Here is a 17,985-nt window from a genome sequence, read left to right as displayed (position 1 = left end):
CAGGGGAAATAGCTTATTACTTAATAAATGTTATTGGTTAAGTAATCTATAAAGCATGAAGTTCTGAGGAAAAAAAATAATAAGAGGGGTTATTGGTAGATAAATATCAGAAGCTATTGCTTTGATGTTTCTCTTTGATTTTAAAAATAACATTGGAAAATACTTCTAATTGCTTCAGAAAACATAACTAGAAGCATTTATGGGATATTCTCTTTTAGCTTTGTGTGAATCGGCTATTGGACAGCAAAAATCCTTCCCTGGACACCATTAAGATGCAAGTCTACTTTGATATGAATTATACAAGTCGAGGTAACATATATCTACCTATATTGATACCTTTTAAAAGATTTCAGGTTATAGGGCTTCATTTGGTTGATGAAGAACAATTTAACTTTTTTGTCTGTCTTTTGAAATTTTTTCTAACTTTGAAGAATGTAATAATATTGGAAATGCTAAATGAGACCACTGGCCTTAATGAGTGTCAAAAGTTTCTGAGTCTATTGTGCTTTAACTGTTACACGACTAATACATAATATTGTAAAGCAGCCAGCCCACTGAAGTTAACATTTTTAATTTGCTGATTTTTTTTGTTTCTGGTTTATATTATTATCTCATAATGCTTTCCTAAATTATGTAACTTACCTAAAAATGAAGTTAATGATGGGAAATATAAGCTCAGAACATATTTTGTATGTAAATCATTTATTACATACATCCAAGATAAACTGAAACAAGATAAAAAGGAAAATAAAGATTGCCTCTGCTTGACTGTATTGGAATCATTATTAACCATTTGGTGATTTTCGTTGTCTTTTTTCCCTCTATATATTAAACTTTTAGTTATGCTATATGTGTAAAATCATGTATCTTGCTTTTTTGATTAATAATAATGACATTTTAGGGCTTCCCTCGTAGCTCAGTTGGTAAAGAATCTGCCTGCAATGCAGAAGACCTGGGTTTGATTCCTGGGCCAGGAAGATCCTCTGGAGAAGGAGCTGGCAACCCACTCCAGTATTCTTGCCTAAAGAATCCACATGGACAGAGGAGCCTGGCAGGCTACAGTACATGGGGTCACAAGTCGGACACAACTTAGTGACTAAACCATCACAATGACATTTTAAAACAATAGTAATGAATTGATGTAATTTAGATTTTTATTAATTTCAAAGTTTGAGTTTTTGTGGTAAAATTATAGCTATAAATTGTGTATGGTTGATATTTTAATTATTGCCCTTGTTAAAGGGTGTCTAATTGACTTAGTTGCAAAAATTATAGTGCTAGTGAAGTGTGGCACCTGCCACAATTAAGCTTAAACCTCATTGTATCACAGAAAGAAGGGAGAGGGATACAGTTCTTGATGCAACATTGTATTACAGTAATGCCATTCAAAGGAAATTTATCTAGAACTAAAATAGAAACACACATAGTTAAAGAGGAATATTTATACTATCTATATGGGTATTTATATTTGCTTATATACAGTATGCTACATGTGCTTACCAATAGCATATAGATAGTACATATATTTATACTGTATATGTTTATAATGTATATTATAAAATGTCTTGTATACTTTCTGCTTAACTAGGAGGTTTTAGCCCTATCTATTATGTTTGGATTGTCTGTTTAAAAGTCTTACCTGTTTGACAAAGTATGCCATTTAAATCACTGTAGTACATCTTTCCCACTAGATTTTTGTCTTGAAGTTACTTGCTGACCACTATTTATTTTTTTGTTTTGATGACTATATCCTAAGAAAATACTTGTTTTCATGCAGTAGAATTGCCATACCATGCCATTTCCCCCTCTGGTCCTACTTTCTTATGGGAGAAGAATTCTAAGTATCAATATATGGACCATTGTCTATTGCCATTTTTAGAGGAATTTCTTGAAGAACATCACCGGGTCATAGAGTCTAGATTAAGTTCTGTTAGCAGAGAGATTACAGACAATCGAGCATGTGTCCGAGAGGAGCTGGAAAGCCTCTACCGCAAGATTGTCAGCTACGTGTTACTGCGCTCTGGCCTGGGGTCCCCAACAGACATCAAGATTGTCAGAGAGGCAACAGGTAAAAAATGTACACCATTTCCATTCCATGTGTGAACATACATGAACATCGTATCTTATAAAATATGGTGAATTACAAATGTTGAACGTTGAAGTTTTCTCCTTTTGTCTGAAAAAAAAATTAGCACAAATAAGAGGTTAAAATTTACCCACATTTCTCTTACACAATGTAGCATCACTAAAACTCAAGTAGCACCTCTGGGAAGTGAATATATTCATCTTCTTAGAGCTGTATGTACCTAGGGACCTATTACCTCTCACTAGAGAAGCAATGGCAGTATGATTAGGAGTACCAGGCTGGCTGAGGAGTGGGAAATGCTGGGAGAGTAAATTTCATACTGGTGAAAGGAGTTGAGTCTGTCATCTAGGATGGATGAAGGTAAACAACATTGTTTTATCCTTAGGAAATAGTTGCCCAGTTTCGTATATAAGATAAGGAATAGGCAATATCTCTAATCTTCCCACGGCTTTCTTCCATAATTCTTTTAAAGCATCATTTTTTTTTCTACTCAGAATCCTACTTAGAAAGCTTGTTTTAATGCCCATTGCCAAAAAATTACTGATGAATGCATAATTGTTGAAACAGATGTGAGGCAATGGCATTATTTTTAGCAGCTCAGCTTTTATGTATGCTAAATTTTGCCAAGTATTCTGGAATCAGGTATCAGACAGTTAAAGAATCATCTAAGTAACTCTATAAAGACAAGCCCCTTAGCTTTCTGCTGAAAGAGACTTGTTATTTAAGTTCTGGTATCTTTATTCTACCACTTTGTTGTCCTTTTTGTGGTTTGTTTAGCTGCCCTACAGAGTGTATTTCCTCAAACTGAGCTTGGGACATTCCTAATCCTTTCTAAGAAGGACAAAGAACGCCAGCTGAAAGAACTCACCATGATTGTGACTGGAATTCGTTTATTTAACCGAGACTGTGGAAAGGGGGGAGAAGGCATTGATGACTGTAGGTATATCATTAGGTTAATTCTATAGGTTACACAGGTTTAAAATTTAATGGGAACAGAGGAAAGTAATACACAGTACACCACTGGCATTCTTAGATTTAACATTTACAGTTTTGACTATACCTGAAGTACTGCTTCTGTTCATAATGTATAGTAATCTTTCATTTTATTGGGACAAGACCATACATTTTTATGTACCATGAAGCTAGGAGCTTTGATCCCTGCATTGGGAAGGTCCCCTGGAGTAGGAAATGGCAACCCACTCCAGTATTCTTACCTGGAAATTCCATGGACAGAGGAGCTTGGTGGGCTACAGTCCATTAGGTCTCAAAAGAGTTGGACATGACTGAGCACGCACCACACATAAAGCTAGTATGGGGCTTGAATCAGTAAAAGGATTGAGAGGACCTCCTAGAGTCCAGCCTCCCCAGTTCAATGGACCTTTATGTTCTTTGCATGCATATATATGCTCAGTTGTGTCTGACTCTTTGTGATCCCATGGACTGTAGCACACCAGGCTCTTCTGTCCATGGGATTTTCCAGGCAAGAAGACTGGAGTGGTTGCTATTTCCTACTCTAGGGGATCTTCCCAACCCAGAGATTGAACTTGCGTCTCTTGCATCTCCTGCATTGGCAGGTAGATTTTTTACCATTGGTACCACCTGGGAAGCCCTCCAAGACAAATAACCAAAATGGAATAAAATTCAGTGATTCAAAAAATAAGAATCACCCTGAAAATAAAACTGTTGCTGATGTGGTTAATGGAATGAAATAGAATAAAAGGAGAATATTTGCAAGTCTATAAATACAGAGCCTCTACTATGCTGTTACATACTTAATGCATTCACTATCTGTAAGTTTGAAAGCATTTGTTGAAATATTTGCTCAAAGACCAGCCAGTAGGAGTAAATTCCTTGTGTATTTGATACACATGTAGGCCCACCGAGAAGGTGTTAGTGTCTTTTACCAGATCACTGATCTAGTACAATAGGGTAATTGTTTTTGCAATTTAAAGAGTGTTCTAAAAAGTCCAATTCCCATTCTTCATAAATTTCCCTACTTTGCTAGATGATTCTGTTGTTTTTCTGTATCCCAATGAGCTTCTTAAGTGGTACTCTTTTATTTCCTTTTTTTTACAAGCAGTAAAGAATATTCACAGAAGAAGAGATACAGTGGCTTTTCTAGAAGCAAGTAATTAATAGCACATAACACCAAAGCCTGTCTGTTCTTTAGACTCTTCTATATTTTATTGACAAAAGGTGATCTGCTTTAACTTTTGGTTCTTATTCTGCAGTGTGGTGTTTTGTTTTGTTTGTTTTTTGATAGGCTTTTCTTTTTGGGTTCTTTCCTTCCTGATATAGAAGTGATGAAACACCTGCCTCCTTATTATTAATTTGGTTAAGGAAAAAAAAACTGACTCAACCTACTGTTTAAATATGACTACTCTCTAGGCTTTTTTTTCTGAATTCTTTTAGCTTGCCTCATGTTTGTTTTATTATACCTTTCAAACCAGTGCCAGCTATTCTACAGGAAGCAATCCCAGCCACCACTCAGCATATTGATTCCCAGCTTGGGGTGGTTCAGGACCAGGCATACCGCTACACAGCCATCCTGGAGAAGGTAGCAAAAAATCCCCTCATGAGTCAAGAACTTCAGTCCTATATGTTACGAGAAGCCCTATATAATGTGCGGCAATGCGAGATCTTCCTTCAGGTCATTTTGGTGAGTTAATGTCCTAAGAGCTGGCCATTTCCACAGAATGCTTTGAATTAAATGTTTAACTTAATTAAAAAAAAAAACCCACTGTTTAAACAGGTTTTTTTAAGCACTTTCTGTGATCCAGATTCCAACTTTTTCACTTACTATGATTCAGGTTCCAACTTTTTAAACATTCTTTTCCATAATGGTTGATTATAGGATATTGAATATAGTTCCCCATGCTGTATAGTAGGGCCTTTGTTGTTTATCACAACCTCCTTATATATTATGGGGTGACCAGGTCATTGATAAAGAAAGCAACCTTAATAACTATTCAGCATATATTGCGTCTGTAGGATCAAGGACTAAAATAGAAATGGGAGAGTTGGATGCTGATTTTAATGAAGGTGTGTTGAGAGGATTTTTGGTAGTTGATTCTTTTTGGTCCTTGGTAATATGATTGTTGCATGGTTGCTATGGTAATGCAGGCATATGTCTGTGTATAAGACATGTTGCATTGTTTGCTTTCATTCAGAGCAAGTGTCTAACATATAGTTTGGCAGGTTGTTAGCACTCAAAGAATTTTTATGTAATTACTTGTTCTAATTGTAAAAATTGGTGGAGAAGATTTTTTTCCTGTTTCTCTAGACCTAATAAACAAACCAAATACTATCCCCCAAAGAGTTGGAAAATATGGTATGGTAAAGTGATGATTTTCAACTTTTTTTTAAGCATCAGGGCCCTTTCTGATAGAAACTTACTCAGAAGAAGTTTACTTACTCCTGAAAATATAAAGCAAGTATCTAGACAAAAGGATCAGAGGCCCTTTTCCTCAAGGAGCATTCCCAAGCCATCCTAAGATTCCAGGGAACACAGTTTGTTAACTGTGTCATGGCAGCAAACTAAGTTTCTACCAGTTACTATTTTGTTTTCTGGTTTTTCCCCCTAGCTATATTGAGGTGTAATTGACAAAGTTGTAGGATATTTAAATTGTACAATGTTTTGATTTGATATACCTCTATATTCCCCCACTGAATTGATTAATGCATCCATCCCCCTGGTCACTGTTTACCTTCACGCAGCCTCATATTTTCCAGTACCCATAAGACCACAGGATTGGTGGAACTGTCTTTTGTACAAGTGAATACTAATTTCTTGAGGATACAACAGGCTGTATTCTGCCCCCCTTTTTGTTTTCGCTTGTATTTTGATGACTCAATAGTACTTTGTTCGTTTGTTTTGATGTGGCTGTGTCAGGTCTTTGTTGCGGCACTCAAGATCCTCACTGTGTCATGTGAGATCTTTCGTGTGATGCATGGACACTCTACTTGTGGCTTGCAGGCACAGTAGTTGCAGTGTGCAGGCTCCAGAGCACGCGGGCTTCAGTAGTTGTGGCACACGGGGTCTCTCGTTGTGGGGTACCAGTTTAGTTGCTCCACAGCATGTTGCATCCTAGTTCCCGACCAGGTATTGAACCCATGTCCCCCACCTTTCAAGATGGATTCCCAACCACTGGACCACCAGGGAAATCCTTTGATACTACTTTTGGATGCCCTAGATCTGTATTCTCTCCTTTCCTCTATTACAGAGGAGAGAAAGATAACATCCAAAGACATGAATTCATGGCAACAAACTAGGAGGGGTCCTCACAGCTGGCCTACTATCTGTTTTCCTTCAGAAGGGAGGACTCTAAATCAGCTCTCTGAAACCAAACCATTCTTTAGGGTAGATGTTCCCCTAACGTGGGCTTGTGGCTAGTGCCTTATATAACTAGTCAGATGCTAAGAGGATTTCACAGTCAGTTTGAGTGCATAGGGGTCCACAGGAGCAGAATCTCATATTTAGTTTTGTCCTTTATGCTCAAAAGGGATATTATAAGAAAGAACTTTGGGAAACTGTGACACATACTCTAAGGATGTTGTGGAGGATGTGTTCATTTTATAATATCTTCTCACAGTTTTTGCTCATGAATTGTATTCAACCAACTGACAGTCTTAAAATCTTTTTGGTGCTGTGCACTTCAGTGGGATCTTATCTCCTCGACCAAGGATTGAACCTGTGCCCCCTGCTTTGGAAATGAGGAGTCTTAGCCACTGTATCGCCAGGAAAGTCTTAAATTCCCTGACAGGCTTAAATTCTCATTGGAGTTCTTACTCTTACATCTCTTACTAGAGGGATGGTGAGTAGAGGGTTGAAGTGGTAAGTGTGGGTCTTGCAGCCAGACTTCCTAGGTTCTAATCCTGCCACTGCTCCTTACTAAATCTGTGTCCTTGATGAAACTGCTTGACTTTGCTGTGCCTTAGTCCTCACATCTGTAAAAAGGGGTTACTGATAGTCCCCACTCAGTAAATAAGGTAGAGCAGTGTTGTCAGACAGATGAAGATGACGATGACGGCAAACGCGGTGTTTACCGTCATCATCGTCAGGGAATTAGCAGAGCAATTCTAACTTCAATAGGGGCACAAGCTGAAGGGCTCTGCCCTTTCTTGGAATATCTCATTTCCAAACCCTTTGTTGCTCATGTTATTGAGAAAGTTCACGTTCTGATCTTAGCACTCTTCATGACTCTTTCATACTCCCTTTAGTCAGAGTCAGAATGAGTTTTCTTAAGTTTCTGACTTTCTTGCTGCTTAATCACTGTTTCTTTTTGTTGTTATTGTTTTTGTTTTTATTGAGACATACTTGAATTACAGTGTTAGTTTTAGGTGTACAACATAGTCATTCAAAAATTTTAAAGATAGTACTCTTTTTAGTTATTATAGAATATTGACTATGTTCCTTGTGCTATAAAAATATATCCTTGTAGCTTATTTATTTTATACATTGTAGTTTTTATCTCTTAATCCCCTATCCCTATTTTGCCCTTCCCTTTCTCAACTAGTAGCCACTAGTTTGTTCTCTATATCGGTGAGTCTTTTTTTTTTTTTTTAATATTTACTAGTCTGTTTTATTTTATGGATTCCACATATAAGTGGTAACATATAGTACTTGTCTTTCTCTATCTGACTTATTTCACTAAGCATGATACCCTCCAGGTCCATCTGTGCCATTGCAGATGGCAAAATTTCTTTTTATGGCTGACAAGGATATGGTAGTTTTTAATACTCCAGCCTTCCCCCATCAATCTGCCTTAGTTACAGTTTAAGGTTGATTGTTACAGAATGGATACAATTTAATGAGTATTATTGCTAGGTTATAAAATACCTCAGTTTAAAAAAAAAAAAGAAAAAAAATACCTCAGTTTATATTTAGCTGAAACCTTTTCCTATTCAGGAAATCTATGAATACTCTTTTTTAAAGTCACATTATTTGAACAAATATTAATAAGATTTTTTGAAATATTGATTTTGATTCAAAAATTTTTCTTTTGCCAATGCTACCTTCAGTTTATGTAGGCATTTGGAAAATCCAGTTATATCCTGGGTAAGATAGTGAGTTATTGTCTTTTGATCAGGACTTTATCTGCTATAGTGAACAAATTCAAATGTTCTGGAAGAGAAAGGAAGGGGTGATTGCAGTCTTGCTGACTGTCTTAGCTGAGAGAACAGAATTCCACGCTCTGTGGGCTTTTGATGAGCATAGCAGTTACCAAAGAGAGAAAGCCACTTATTGTTATTGTACCAGTAAAAGTTGCATGACACACAACATTTCTTAAAATATATAAGTCAAGACTTTTGTATGCTTCCTCTGCCTAAGCTGTGTTTGCAGGACCATTCACAAAATAGATTGCACAGGGCTTCTTGATTTTTCTGAAAATGCAAGTAAAATGTCAGTTAGGTGGAATTTGTGCTTGTTTTAGATTTGTTGAAAAATGTCCATAGAAGAAAGTATGAGAAACTTATAATTTAAAAAGTGGGGGAAGAAGAATAATGCTAGGTACACATGCTTTCCCCAAGCATTTTTTGGACTGCACTATGAAAAGAAAGTTTGTGACTTTCTTCTTGTTTTTTTTGCCTCCAACAATCTCATTAAAAATAGCTTTGTGTTAGGTTGCTGTCAAGTTCGTGGTGGCAGATACAAGTTTTTCAAAATGTGAATTTTATCATGGGTAACAAAAAGTGTCCTTTTCCCGAAATGATGGACTCATTTCATTGACTCTCAGGAAACCATCTTCCAATAGATAACGGTCAAAAATCATATAGTTTGTCTTCCAGTTGTTCTTTTTATATAAAAATGCTTTTCTACTAGAGAGGGGAGAAAAAGGCTAGTTCAGCTTGCAACCCAGTCATGTAAGAGAACTATGTGTTTTTATATGCAGGATAGCTCGGTTGGTAAAGAATCTGCCTGCAATGCAGGAGACCCTGATTCGATTCTTGGGTCGGGAAGGGATAGGCTACCCACTGGAGAAGGGATAGGCTACCCACTCCAGTATTCTTGGGCTTCCCTTGTGGCTCAGCTGGTAAAGAATCTGCCTGCATTGTGGGAGACCTGGGTTCAATCCCTGGGTTGGGAAGATCCCCTGGAGAGGGGAAAGGCTACCCCCTCCAATATTCTGACCTGGAGAATTCCATGGACTGTATAGTCCATGGGGTCACAAAGAGTTGGACATGGTTGAGTGACTTTCACTTCCTCTTTCACCGAAGTGTTTTATGTATACTTTCTATTTGATCTGATTGTTAAAAAACTGTGCACACATTCAACAAAGGAAACTATAAGCAAGGTGAAAAGACAGCCTTCAGAATGGGAGAAAATAATAGCAAATGAAGCAACAGACAAACAATTAATCTCAAAAATATACAAGTAACTCTTGCAGCTGAATTCCAGAAAAATAAACGACCCAATCAAAAAATGGGCCAAAGAACTAAACAGACATTTCTCCAAAGAAGACATACAGATGGCTAACAAACACATGAAAAGATGCTCAACATCACTCATTATTAGAGAGATGCAAATCAAAGCCACAATGAGGTACCATTTCACACCAGTCAGAATGGCTGCTATCCAAAAGTCTACAAGCAATAAATGCTGGAGAGGGTGTGGAGAAAAGGGAACCCTCTTACACTGTTGGTGGGAATGCAAACTAGTACAGCCACTATGGAGAACAGTGTGGAGATTCCTTAAAAAACTGGGAATAGAACTGCCATATGACCCAGCAATCCCGCTGCTGGGCATACACACTGAGGAAACCAGAATTGAAAGAGACGCGTGTACCCCAATGTTCATCGCAGCACTGTTTACAATAGCCAGGACATGGAAGCAACCTAGATGTCCATCAGCAGATGAATGGATAAGGAAGCTGTGGTACATATACACAATGGAATATTACTCAGCCATCAAAAAAAATACATTTGAATCGGTTCTATTGAGATGGATGAAACTGGAGCCCATTATACAGAGTGAAGTAAGCCAGAAAGAAAAACACCAATACAGTATACTAATGCATATATATGGAATTTGAAAGATGTTAACGATAACCCTATATGTGAGACAGAATAAGAGACACAGATGCATAGAACAGTCTTACGGACTCTGAGGGAGAAGGTGAGGGTGGGACGTTCTGGGAGAATAGCATTGAAACATGTATATTATCATATGTGAAACAGAACACCATTCCATGTTCGATGCATGAGACAAATGCTCAGGACTGAGGCAATGGGATGACCCAGAGGGATGGGATGGGGAGGGAGGTGGGAGGGGGGTCCAGGAAGGGGAACACATGTAAACCCATGGCTGATTCATGTCAATGTATGGCAAAAACTACTACAATATTGTAAAGTAATTAGCCCCCAACTAAAATAAATAAATTTATTTAAAAAAAAAACAAAAAACTGTGCACATAAAGATCAAAATTCAATAAAATTAATACTTCTTACTGCAATATCAAGGATAGTGAAAGGATAGTGAAAATAGGTTTTTTTAGGGAGGTACAATTGACATATAAGATTATATTTGTTTCAGATGTATAACATAATGATTCCATATATGTGTATATTGCAAAATGGTGACCACAATAAATCTAGTTAAACTCTTTAGCACATATAGTTAGTTTTTTTTTCTTGTGATGAGAACTTTTAAGATCTCCTCTCTTAACAACTTTCAGTTGTACAATGCAGTATTATGCACTACAGTCATAGTCACCATGCTGTGCATTACATCCCCATGACATATATCTTATAAGTGGAAATGTGTACCTTTTGATCCCCTTCACCCATTTTTCCCACCTCATCCTCCCACCAATGGTAATTACCAATCTGTTCTCTGTATCTATGAGCTCAGTTTTTTAAAAAAAGATTCCACGTATAACAACAAGGTCCTATTATAGAGCACAGGGAACAATATCCAATACATTGTAATAATCTATCATGGAGAAAGAACCTGAAAAAGTTGTATATGTGTAACTGGATCACTTTCTGTGTATCAAAAATTAACACAAAATTGTGAATCAACTCTCCTTCAATTTTTAAAAAATTCCTTATATAAGTGAGATCATATGATATTTATCTTTGTCAGACATACTTCGCTTAGTAAAATTCCTGCAAATTTCATTCATGTTGCTGCAAATGGCAGGATTTCCTTGTAAATGATGCTGCAGTGAATATGGGGGCACATATATCTTTTTGAGTTAGTGTGTTCATTTCGTTCAGATAAATACCCGGAAATGGAATTGTTGGGTCATATGGTGGGTCTATTTTAATTTTTTGAAGAACCTCTCTACAAATTTTCCATACTGGCTGCACCGAGTTACATTCCCACCAGCAGTGCACAAGTGTTTCCTTTTCCCCTCGTATCTTTGCCAATGCTTGTTCTTTCTTGTCATTTTGATAGTAGCCATTCTGTCAGATGTGAAGTGATATATCATTCTGGTTTTGATTTGCATTTTCCTGGTGATTAGTGATGTTGAGCAATTTTTCATGTATTTGTTGTCCATCTATATGTCTTCTTTGGAAAAATGTCTATTCAGATTCTTTGGCCATTTAAGAATTTTATTGTTTGTTTTTGCTAGAGTTGTATGGGTTATTTATATATTTTTGATCAGATACATGATTTGTGAATATTTTCTCCTATTCCACTGGTTGCCTTTTCATTTTATTGATGGTTTCCTTTGCTGTGCAGCTTTTTAGTTTGATACAGTTCTACCTGTTGATTTTTGCTTTTGTTGCCTTTGTTTCTAGTGTCGGAAAAAAAAAAAAGTCACCAAGACTGAGGTCAAAACTTTACTGCTTGTGTGTTCTTCTAGGATTTTTGTGTTTTCAGGTCTAATGTTCAAGTCCTTAATTCACTTTGAATTGCTTTTTGTGAGTGGTGTAAAATAGTGGTGCAGTTTCATTCTTTGCAGATGGCTGTACAGTTTTCCCAGCACCATTTATTGAAGACACTATCCTCTCTCCATTGTATATTCTTGGTGCTTTGTGGTAAATTAATTGACTGTATATGTATGGGTTATTCTGGACTCTCTATTCTGTTTTATGGGTCTATGTGTCTGTTTTGATGCCAATACCATGTTGTTTTGATTACTGTGACTTTGTAGTAGTTTTAAACCAGTAAGCATGATGCCTTCTGCTTTATTCTTCTTTCTCAAGATGCTTTGACTATTTGAAGTCTTTTGTGATTCCATACACATGTGAGGATTGTTCATTATAGCTCTCTGAAAATGCCATTGGAATCTTGATAGGGATCATATTGAATCTGTAGATAGCTTTGGGTAGTACGGTCATTTTAACAGTGTTAATTCTTCTAATCCCAGAGCACGGAATATTTTTCCCTTTATTTATGAGGACTTGCTTTGCAATTAAAATTCTACATGGTTGTGAACACAAGTTCTTTTCAGTAAAATGAAAACAGTGTGATTGTTCTAAGACACTGTCAGGAAAAATCAAGAAGTTCTGTGTGCCTAATCTGTAGATGGAGCCTACAGGCGTAGCTTGGGGGAGTAGGACTGGTGTAGCTTTATTTAGTACATCACACCTCTTAAAACCTGTAAGTAAAGCTACTCCAGACCTACTGGAGTAGGCAGATTTATTTGTTTCTGGTTGTTTGTATACAAATCTAAATAAGTGAAGGACTGCATTTTCATATTTTGATTTCTAAAACAAAACTAGCAGTCAAGGGGGAAGAACAGAAGGGTAGATAAGAGACTTATTAGATAGGATAAATGATATGTAAATTATTATTATAATTTTGAGAAAATATTTACAAAATTATCATAAATAATGGGAGAATGAGGAAACAGGAGGGGAGATGTTTAAAGAATAGTACAGGTAAAATTAAAACAGGATACATATTACATAAGTGAATGAAAAAATTCATTAGTTGAAATGCAGGGCTAATATTTGATATTTCTTATAATTGTTTTTGTCATTTAAAAATAGTCTAGTAAAGCATGTCATTAGGCTACAGATATCTGAGAACTCAAATGCAGCTTTTTTTTCTCTTCCAGTAATTGTTACTCTTGAACACTGTACTAATAAACCTATACACTGCCATTTCTGGTCACAGCTTGGGGTAGGAGCCAGGGGCTCAGGTGATCTGGTGTAGAACCATGATTCTATCGCTCATTCGCTGTGTATCCTTGGGCAATTTACTTACCTTTCTGTGCCTTGCTTTTCTTATTTGTACTTACCTCTTTTTGTACTTCTAAATGTTTATTGTGGGGCTTATGTGTCACAGGATCCACTGCTTAGAAATGCAGTTATGCTGAATATTAAAGAGTACCTGTATACATTTGAGAAAAATTATAGCCATTGTACGTCAAAGGGTTCATCCATCCATCAAACATTTCTGGGGCCCCATTCATATGTTAGCACTGTTCTTGGTGTTCAGGATATCCCAGAGAGCAGAATCCTTGCCCTCACTGAGCTCACCTTCAGGAGATGTGGGGAGCAAGTAGGGCTTAAGACATATATAATTGTGTAGCAAAATATTAATGCAAATTATGTTGTCTTCACAGTCAGATATAATTACCTGTGCTCAAGAAGTGGAAATGATGATAAAGCAGTTAGCAGCCCAGCTGGAACAATTAAAATTGACTGTAAAGTCAAAGACGGCTGTCCCAACATCACAAGTCTTTGTAAGCATTTGTCATCAGCTTTGAAACTTATTTAAGGGTGAATGAACTTTGAAGTCCCATAATATTGGATCAAAAGTAATTTTAATTGTATTTAATATGGAAAATATAATATTAGTTTTATACAAGTTGATCCTGTTCTTTTTGCTTATTTTGTAGTTAATAATCGTAGAACTTGGTTGTTGTAAGTTGAATGAAAGGATTCTCTTAGTAGGCAATTGCTATCAAAGTACATGATACTAGTATTGTCTGTCAGTTCAGTTGCTCAGTTGTGTCCAACTCTTTGCAACCCCATGGACTGAAGCACGCCAGGCTTCCCTGTCCATCACTAACTCCTGGAGCTTGCTCAAACTCCTGTGCAATGAGTCAGTGATGCCATCCAACCATCTCATCCTCTGTCATCCCCATTTCTCCTGATTCAGTCTTTCCCAGCATCAGCAATCTTTCCCTGATTCAACTGACTCTTTCACAGTGAGTCAGTTCTTCACATCAGGTGGCCAAAATATTGGAGTCTCAGCTTCAGCATCAGACCTTCCAACAAATATTCAGGGCTGATTTCCTTTAGGATTGACTGGTTTGATATCCTTACAGTCCAGGGGATTCTCAAGAGTCTTCTCCAACACCACCTTTCAAAAGCATCAGTTCTTTGGCACTCAGCTTTCTTTATGGTCCAACTCTCACATCCATACATGACTACTGGAAAAACCATAGCTTTGACTAGACAGACGTTTGTTGGCAAAGTAATGTCTCTGCTTTTTAATATGCTGTCTAGGTTGGTCATGGCTTTTCTTGGCTTTTAATTTCATGGCTGAAGTCACCATCTACAGTGATTTTGGAGCCCCCAAAAATAAAGTCTGTCACTGTTTGCACTGTTTCCCCATCTATCTGCCATGAAGTGATGGGACCAGATCCATCATCTTCAATATTGAGTGCTGAGTTTTAAGCCAAGTTTTTCACTCTCCTCTTTCACTTTCATCAAGAGGCTCTTTAGTTCTCCACTTTATGCCATAAGTGTGGTGTCATCTGTTTATCTGAGATTGATATTTATCCCAGCAAACTTGATTCCAGCTTGTGCTTCATACAGCCCAGCATTTCTCATGATGTACTCTGCATATAATTAAATAAGCAGAGTGATAATATACAGCTTTGATGTACTCTTTTCCCAATTTGGAACCAGTCTGTTGTTTCCATGTCCAGTGCTCACTGTTGCTTCTTGACCTGCATACAGATTTCTCAGGAGGCAGGTAAGGTGGTCTGTTATTCCCATCTCTTTAAGAATGTTCCACAGTTTGTTGTGATCCACACAATCAAAGGCTTTGGCATAGTCAATAAAGCAGAAGTAGATGTTTTTCTGGAACTCTCTTGCTTTTTCGATGATCCAGCAGATGTCGGCAATTTGATCTCTGGTTCCTCTGCCTTTTCTAAAGCCAGCTTGAACATTTGGAAGTTCATGGCTCATGTACTGTTGAAGCCTGGCTTGGAGAATTTTGAGCATTACTTTGCTATCATGTGAGATGAGTGCATTTATGCAGTAGTTTGAACATTCTTTGGCATTGCCTTCCTTTGGGGTTGAAAAACTGACCTTTTCCAGTCCTGTGGCCGCTGCTGAGTTTTCCAAATTTGCTGGCATATTGAGTGCAGCACTTTCACAGCATCAGCTTTTAGGATTTGAAATAGCTCAACTGGAATTCCATCATCTCCACTAGCTTTGTCCATAGTGATGCTTCCTAAGGCCCACTCGACTTTGAATTCTGGGATGTCTGGCTCTAGGTGAGTGATCACACCATCATGTTTATATGGGCTATGAAGATCTTTTTTGTATGGTTCTTCTGTGTATTCTTGCCACCTCTTCTTAATATCTTCTGCTTCTGTTAAGTCCATACCATTTCTATCCTTTATTGTGCCCATCCTTGCATGAAATATTCCCTTGGTATCTCCAATTTTCTTGAAGAGATCTCTAGTCTTTCCCATTCTATTGTTTTCCTCTATTTCTTAGGGAGGAAGGCTTTCTTATCTCTCCTTGCTATTCTTTGGAATTCTGCATTCAAATGGGTATATCTTTCCTTTTCTCCTTTGCCTTTTGCTTCTCTTTATTTTCTCAACTATTTGTAAGGCCTCCTCAGACAACCATTTTGCCTTTTTGCATTTCTTTTTCTTTGGGGTGTTCTTGATCACCACCTCCTGTACAATGTCACGAACCTCCATCCATAGTTCTTCAGGCACTCTATCAGATCTAATCCCTGGAATCTATTTGTCACCTCTACTGTATAATTGTAAGGGTTTTGATTTAGCTTATACCTGAATGGTCTAGTGGTTTTCCCTACTTTCTTCAATTTAAGTCTTTATTTTGCAATAAGGAGTTCATGATCTGAGCCACAGTCAGCTCCTGGTCTTGTTTTTGCTGACTGTATAGAGCTTCTCCATCTTTCGATGCAAAAAATATAATCAATCTGATTTTGGTATTGACCATCTGGTGATGTTTATGTGTAGTCTTCTCTTGGCTTTTGAAAGAGGGTGTTTGCTGTGACCAGTGCATTCTCTTGGGAAAACTCTGTTAGTGTTTGCCCTGCTTCATTCTGTACGCCAAGGCTAAATTTGCCTGTTACTCCAGGTATATCTTGACTTCCTACTTTTGCATTCCAGTCCCCTGTAATGAAAAGGGCATCTTTTTTGGGTGATAGTTCTAGAAGGTCTTGTAGGTCTTCATAGAACTGTTCAGCTTCAGCTTCTTCAGCATTACTGGTTGGTTCATAGACTTGGATTATTGTGATATTGAATGATTTGTCTTGGAAACAAACAGAGATCACTCTGTCATTTTTGAAATTGCACCCGAGAACTGCATTTTAAACTCTTCTGTTGACTATGAGGGCTACTCCATTTCTTCTAAGGGATTCTTGCCCACAGTAGTAGATATAGTGATTATCTGATTTAAGTCCACCCATTCCAGTCCATTTCAGTTTACTGATTCCTAAACTATCGATGTTCATTCTTACCATCTCCTGTTTGACCACTTCCAATTTACCTTGATTCATGGACCTAACATTTCAGGTTCCTATGCAGTATTGTTCTTTACAGCATCGGACTTTACTTCCATCACCAGTCACATCCACAACTGGGTGTTGTTTTCACTTTGGCTCCATCTATTCATTCTTTCTGGACTTATTTCTCCACTGATCTCCAGTAGCATATTGGGCACCTAGTGACTTGGGGAGTTCATCTTTCAGTGTCCTATCTTTTTGCCTTTTCATGCTGTTCATGGGGTTCTCAAGGCAAGAATACTGAAGTGGTATGCCATTCCCTTCTCCAGTGGACCACATTTTTCAAAACTCCTCACCATGACCCGTCTGTCTTGGTTGGCCCTACATGGCGTGGCTCATAGCTTCATTGAGTTAGATAAGGCTGTGGTTCATAGTATTGTCTGTGGCAACAGAAATAATCCATAGTGCAGTGTTGAAAGCATGTTTACAGTAGCTAGTTAGAAATTGCCTCCATCAAAGAGGTGTTGTAACTTGTGACCTTTCTGAAAAGATAGATAAAATCACTTTGTTTACCAGACCTGCACTTAGCCTGACTTTCTGATTATCTGCATCACCTTTTAGGCAAATCTGGGAATGATCACTGGGTTGGGAAGGTCCCCTGGAGGAGGCCGTGGCAACCCACTCCAGTGTTCTTGCCTGAAGAATCCCCATGGACAGAGAAGCCTGGAGAGCTATAGTCTGTGGGGTCACAAAGAGTCAGACATGACTGAGCAACTAAGCACAGGGAGCCCCAAAGATGTATAAGATGCATTTACAATATTTTTGGAGCATTTTGAGTTTCTGATAATTGTCTGTAATCATTCCCAATATTTGATTTTAAAAACCAAGGAACAAAAGCCTAAGTTGTTTCACTTATAAGTAGGGCCTGATTAATTTTTTGTTATATGAATATGAAAAAGAAATATTTTATCTCACTAACACAAAATTGGAGAAGGCAATGGCAACCCACTCCAGTATTCTTGCCTAGAAAATCCCATGGACGGAGGAGCCTGGTAGGCTGTAGTCCATGGGGTCGCTAAGAGTCAGACATGACTGAGCGACTTCACTTTCACTTTTCCCTTTCATGCACTGGAGAAGGAAATGGCAACCCACTCCAGTGTTCTTGCCTGAAAATCCCAGGGACGGGGGAGCCTGGTGGGCTGCCGTCCATGGGGTCGCACAGAGTCGGACACGACTGAAGTGACTTAGCAGCAGCAGCGGCAGCAACACAAAATCTCTAACT

The 17,985-nt window shown here is 37.8% G+C and overlaps 1 protein-coding gene across 8 annotated transcripts in view; it reads left to right on the top strand.

Moving 5' to 3' along the window:
• The window catches only part of CFAP206 (cilia and flagella associated protein 206), a 36,095-nt gene that overhangs the window by 5,736 nt on the left and 12,374 nt on the right, over nucleotides 1–17,985 (top strand). For 5 of the 8 annotated variants that reach the window (XM_081528616.1, XM_081528621.1, XM_081528615.1 and 2 more), the window contains exons 4-8: nucleotides 219–309; nucleotides 1,880–2,068; nucleotides 2,864–3,022; nucleotides 4,537–4,745; nucleotides 13,609–13,728. In XM_081528616.1, the coding sequence (XP_081384742.1) occupies nucleotides 219–309; nucleotides 1,880–2,068; nucleotides 2,864–3,022; nucleotides 4,537–4,745; nucleotides 13,609–13,728 (768 nt within the window). The remainder of the gene's footprint in view (nucleotides 1–218; nucleotides 310–1,879; nucleotides 2,069–2,863; nucleotides 3,023–4,536; nucleotides 4,746–13,608; nucleotides 13,729–17,985) is intronic. The other 3 variants (XM_081528618.1, XM_081528617.1, XM_081528623.1) reach the window with 1 other exon arrangement.

The sequence above is a fragment of the Giraffa tippelskirchi genome, chromosome 9 (genome assembly GCF_054371585.1).
Source record: "Giraffa tippelskirchi isolate mGirTip1 chromosome 9, T2T-mGirTip1v1.2.pri, whole genome shotgun sequence".
Taxonomy (NCBI): domain Eukaryota; kingdom Metazoa; phylum Chordata; class Mammalia; order Artiodactyla; family Giraffidae; genus Giraffa; species Giraffa tippelskirchi.
The sequence above is the reverse complement of the archived record's forward strand: the minus strand, read 5'-3'. Positions and strand labels throughout refer to the sequence as shown.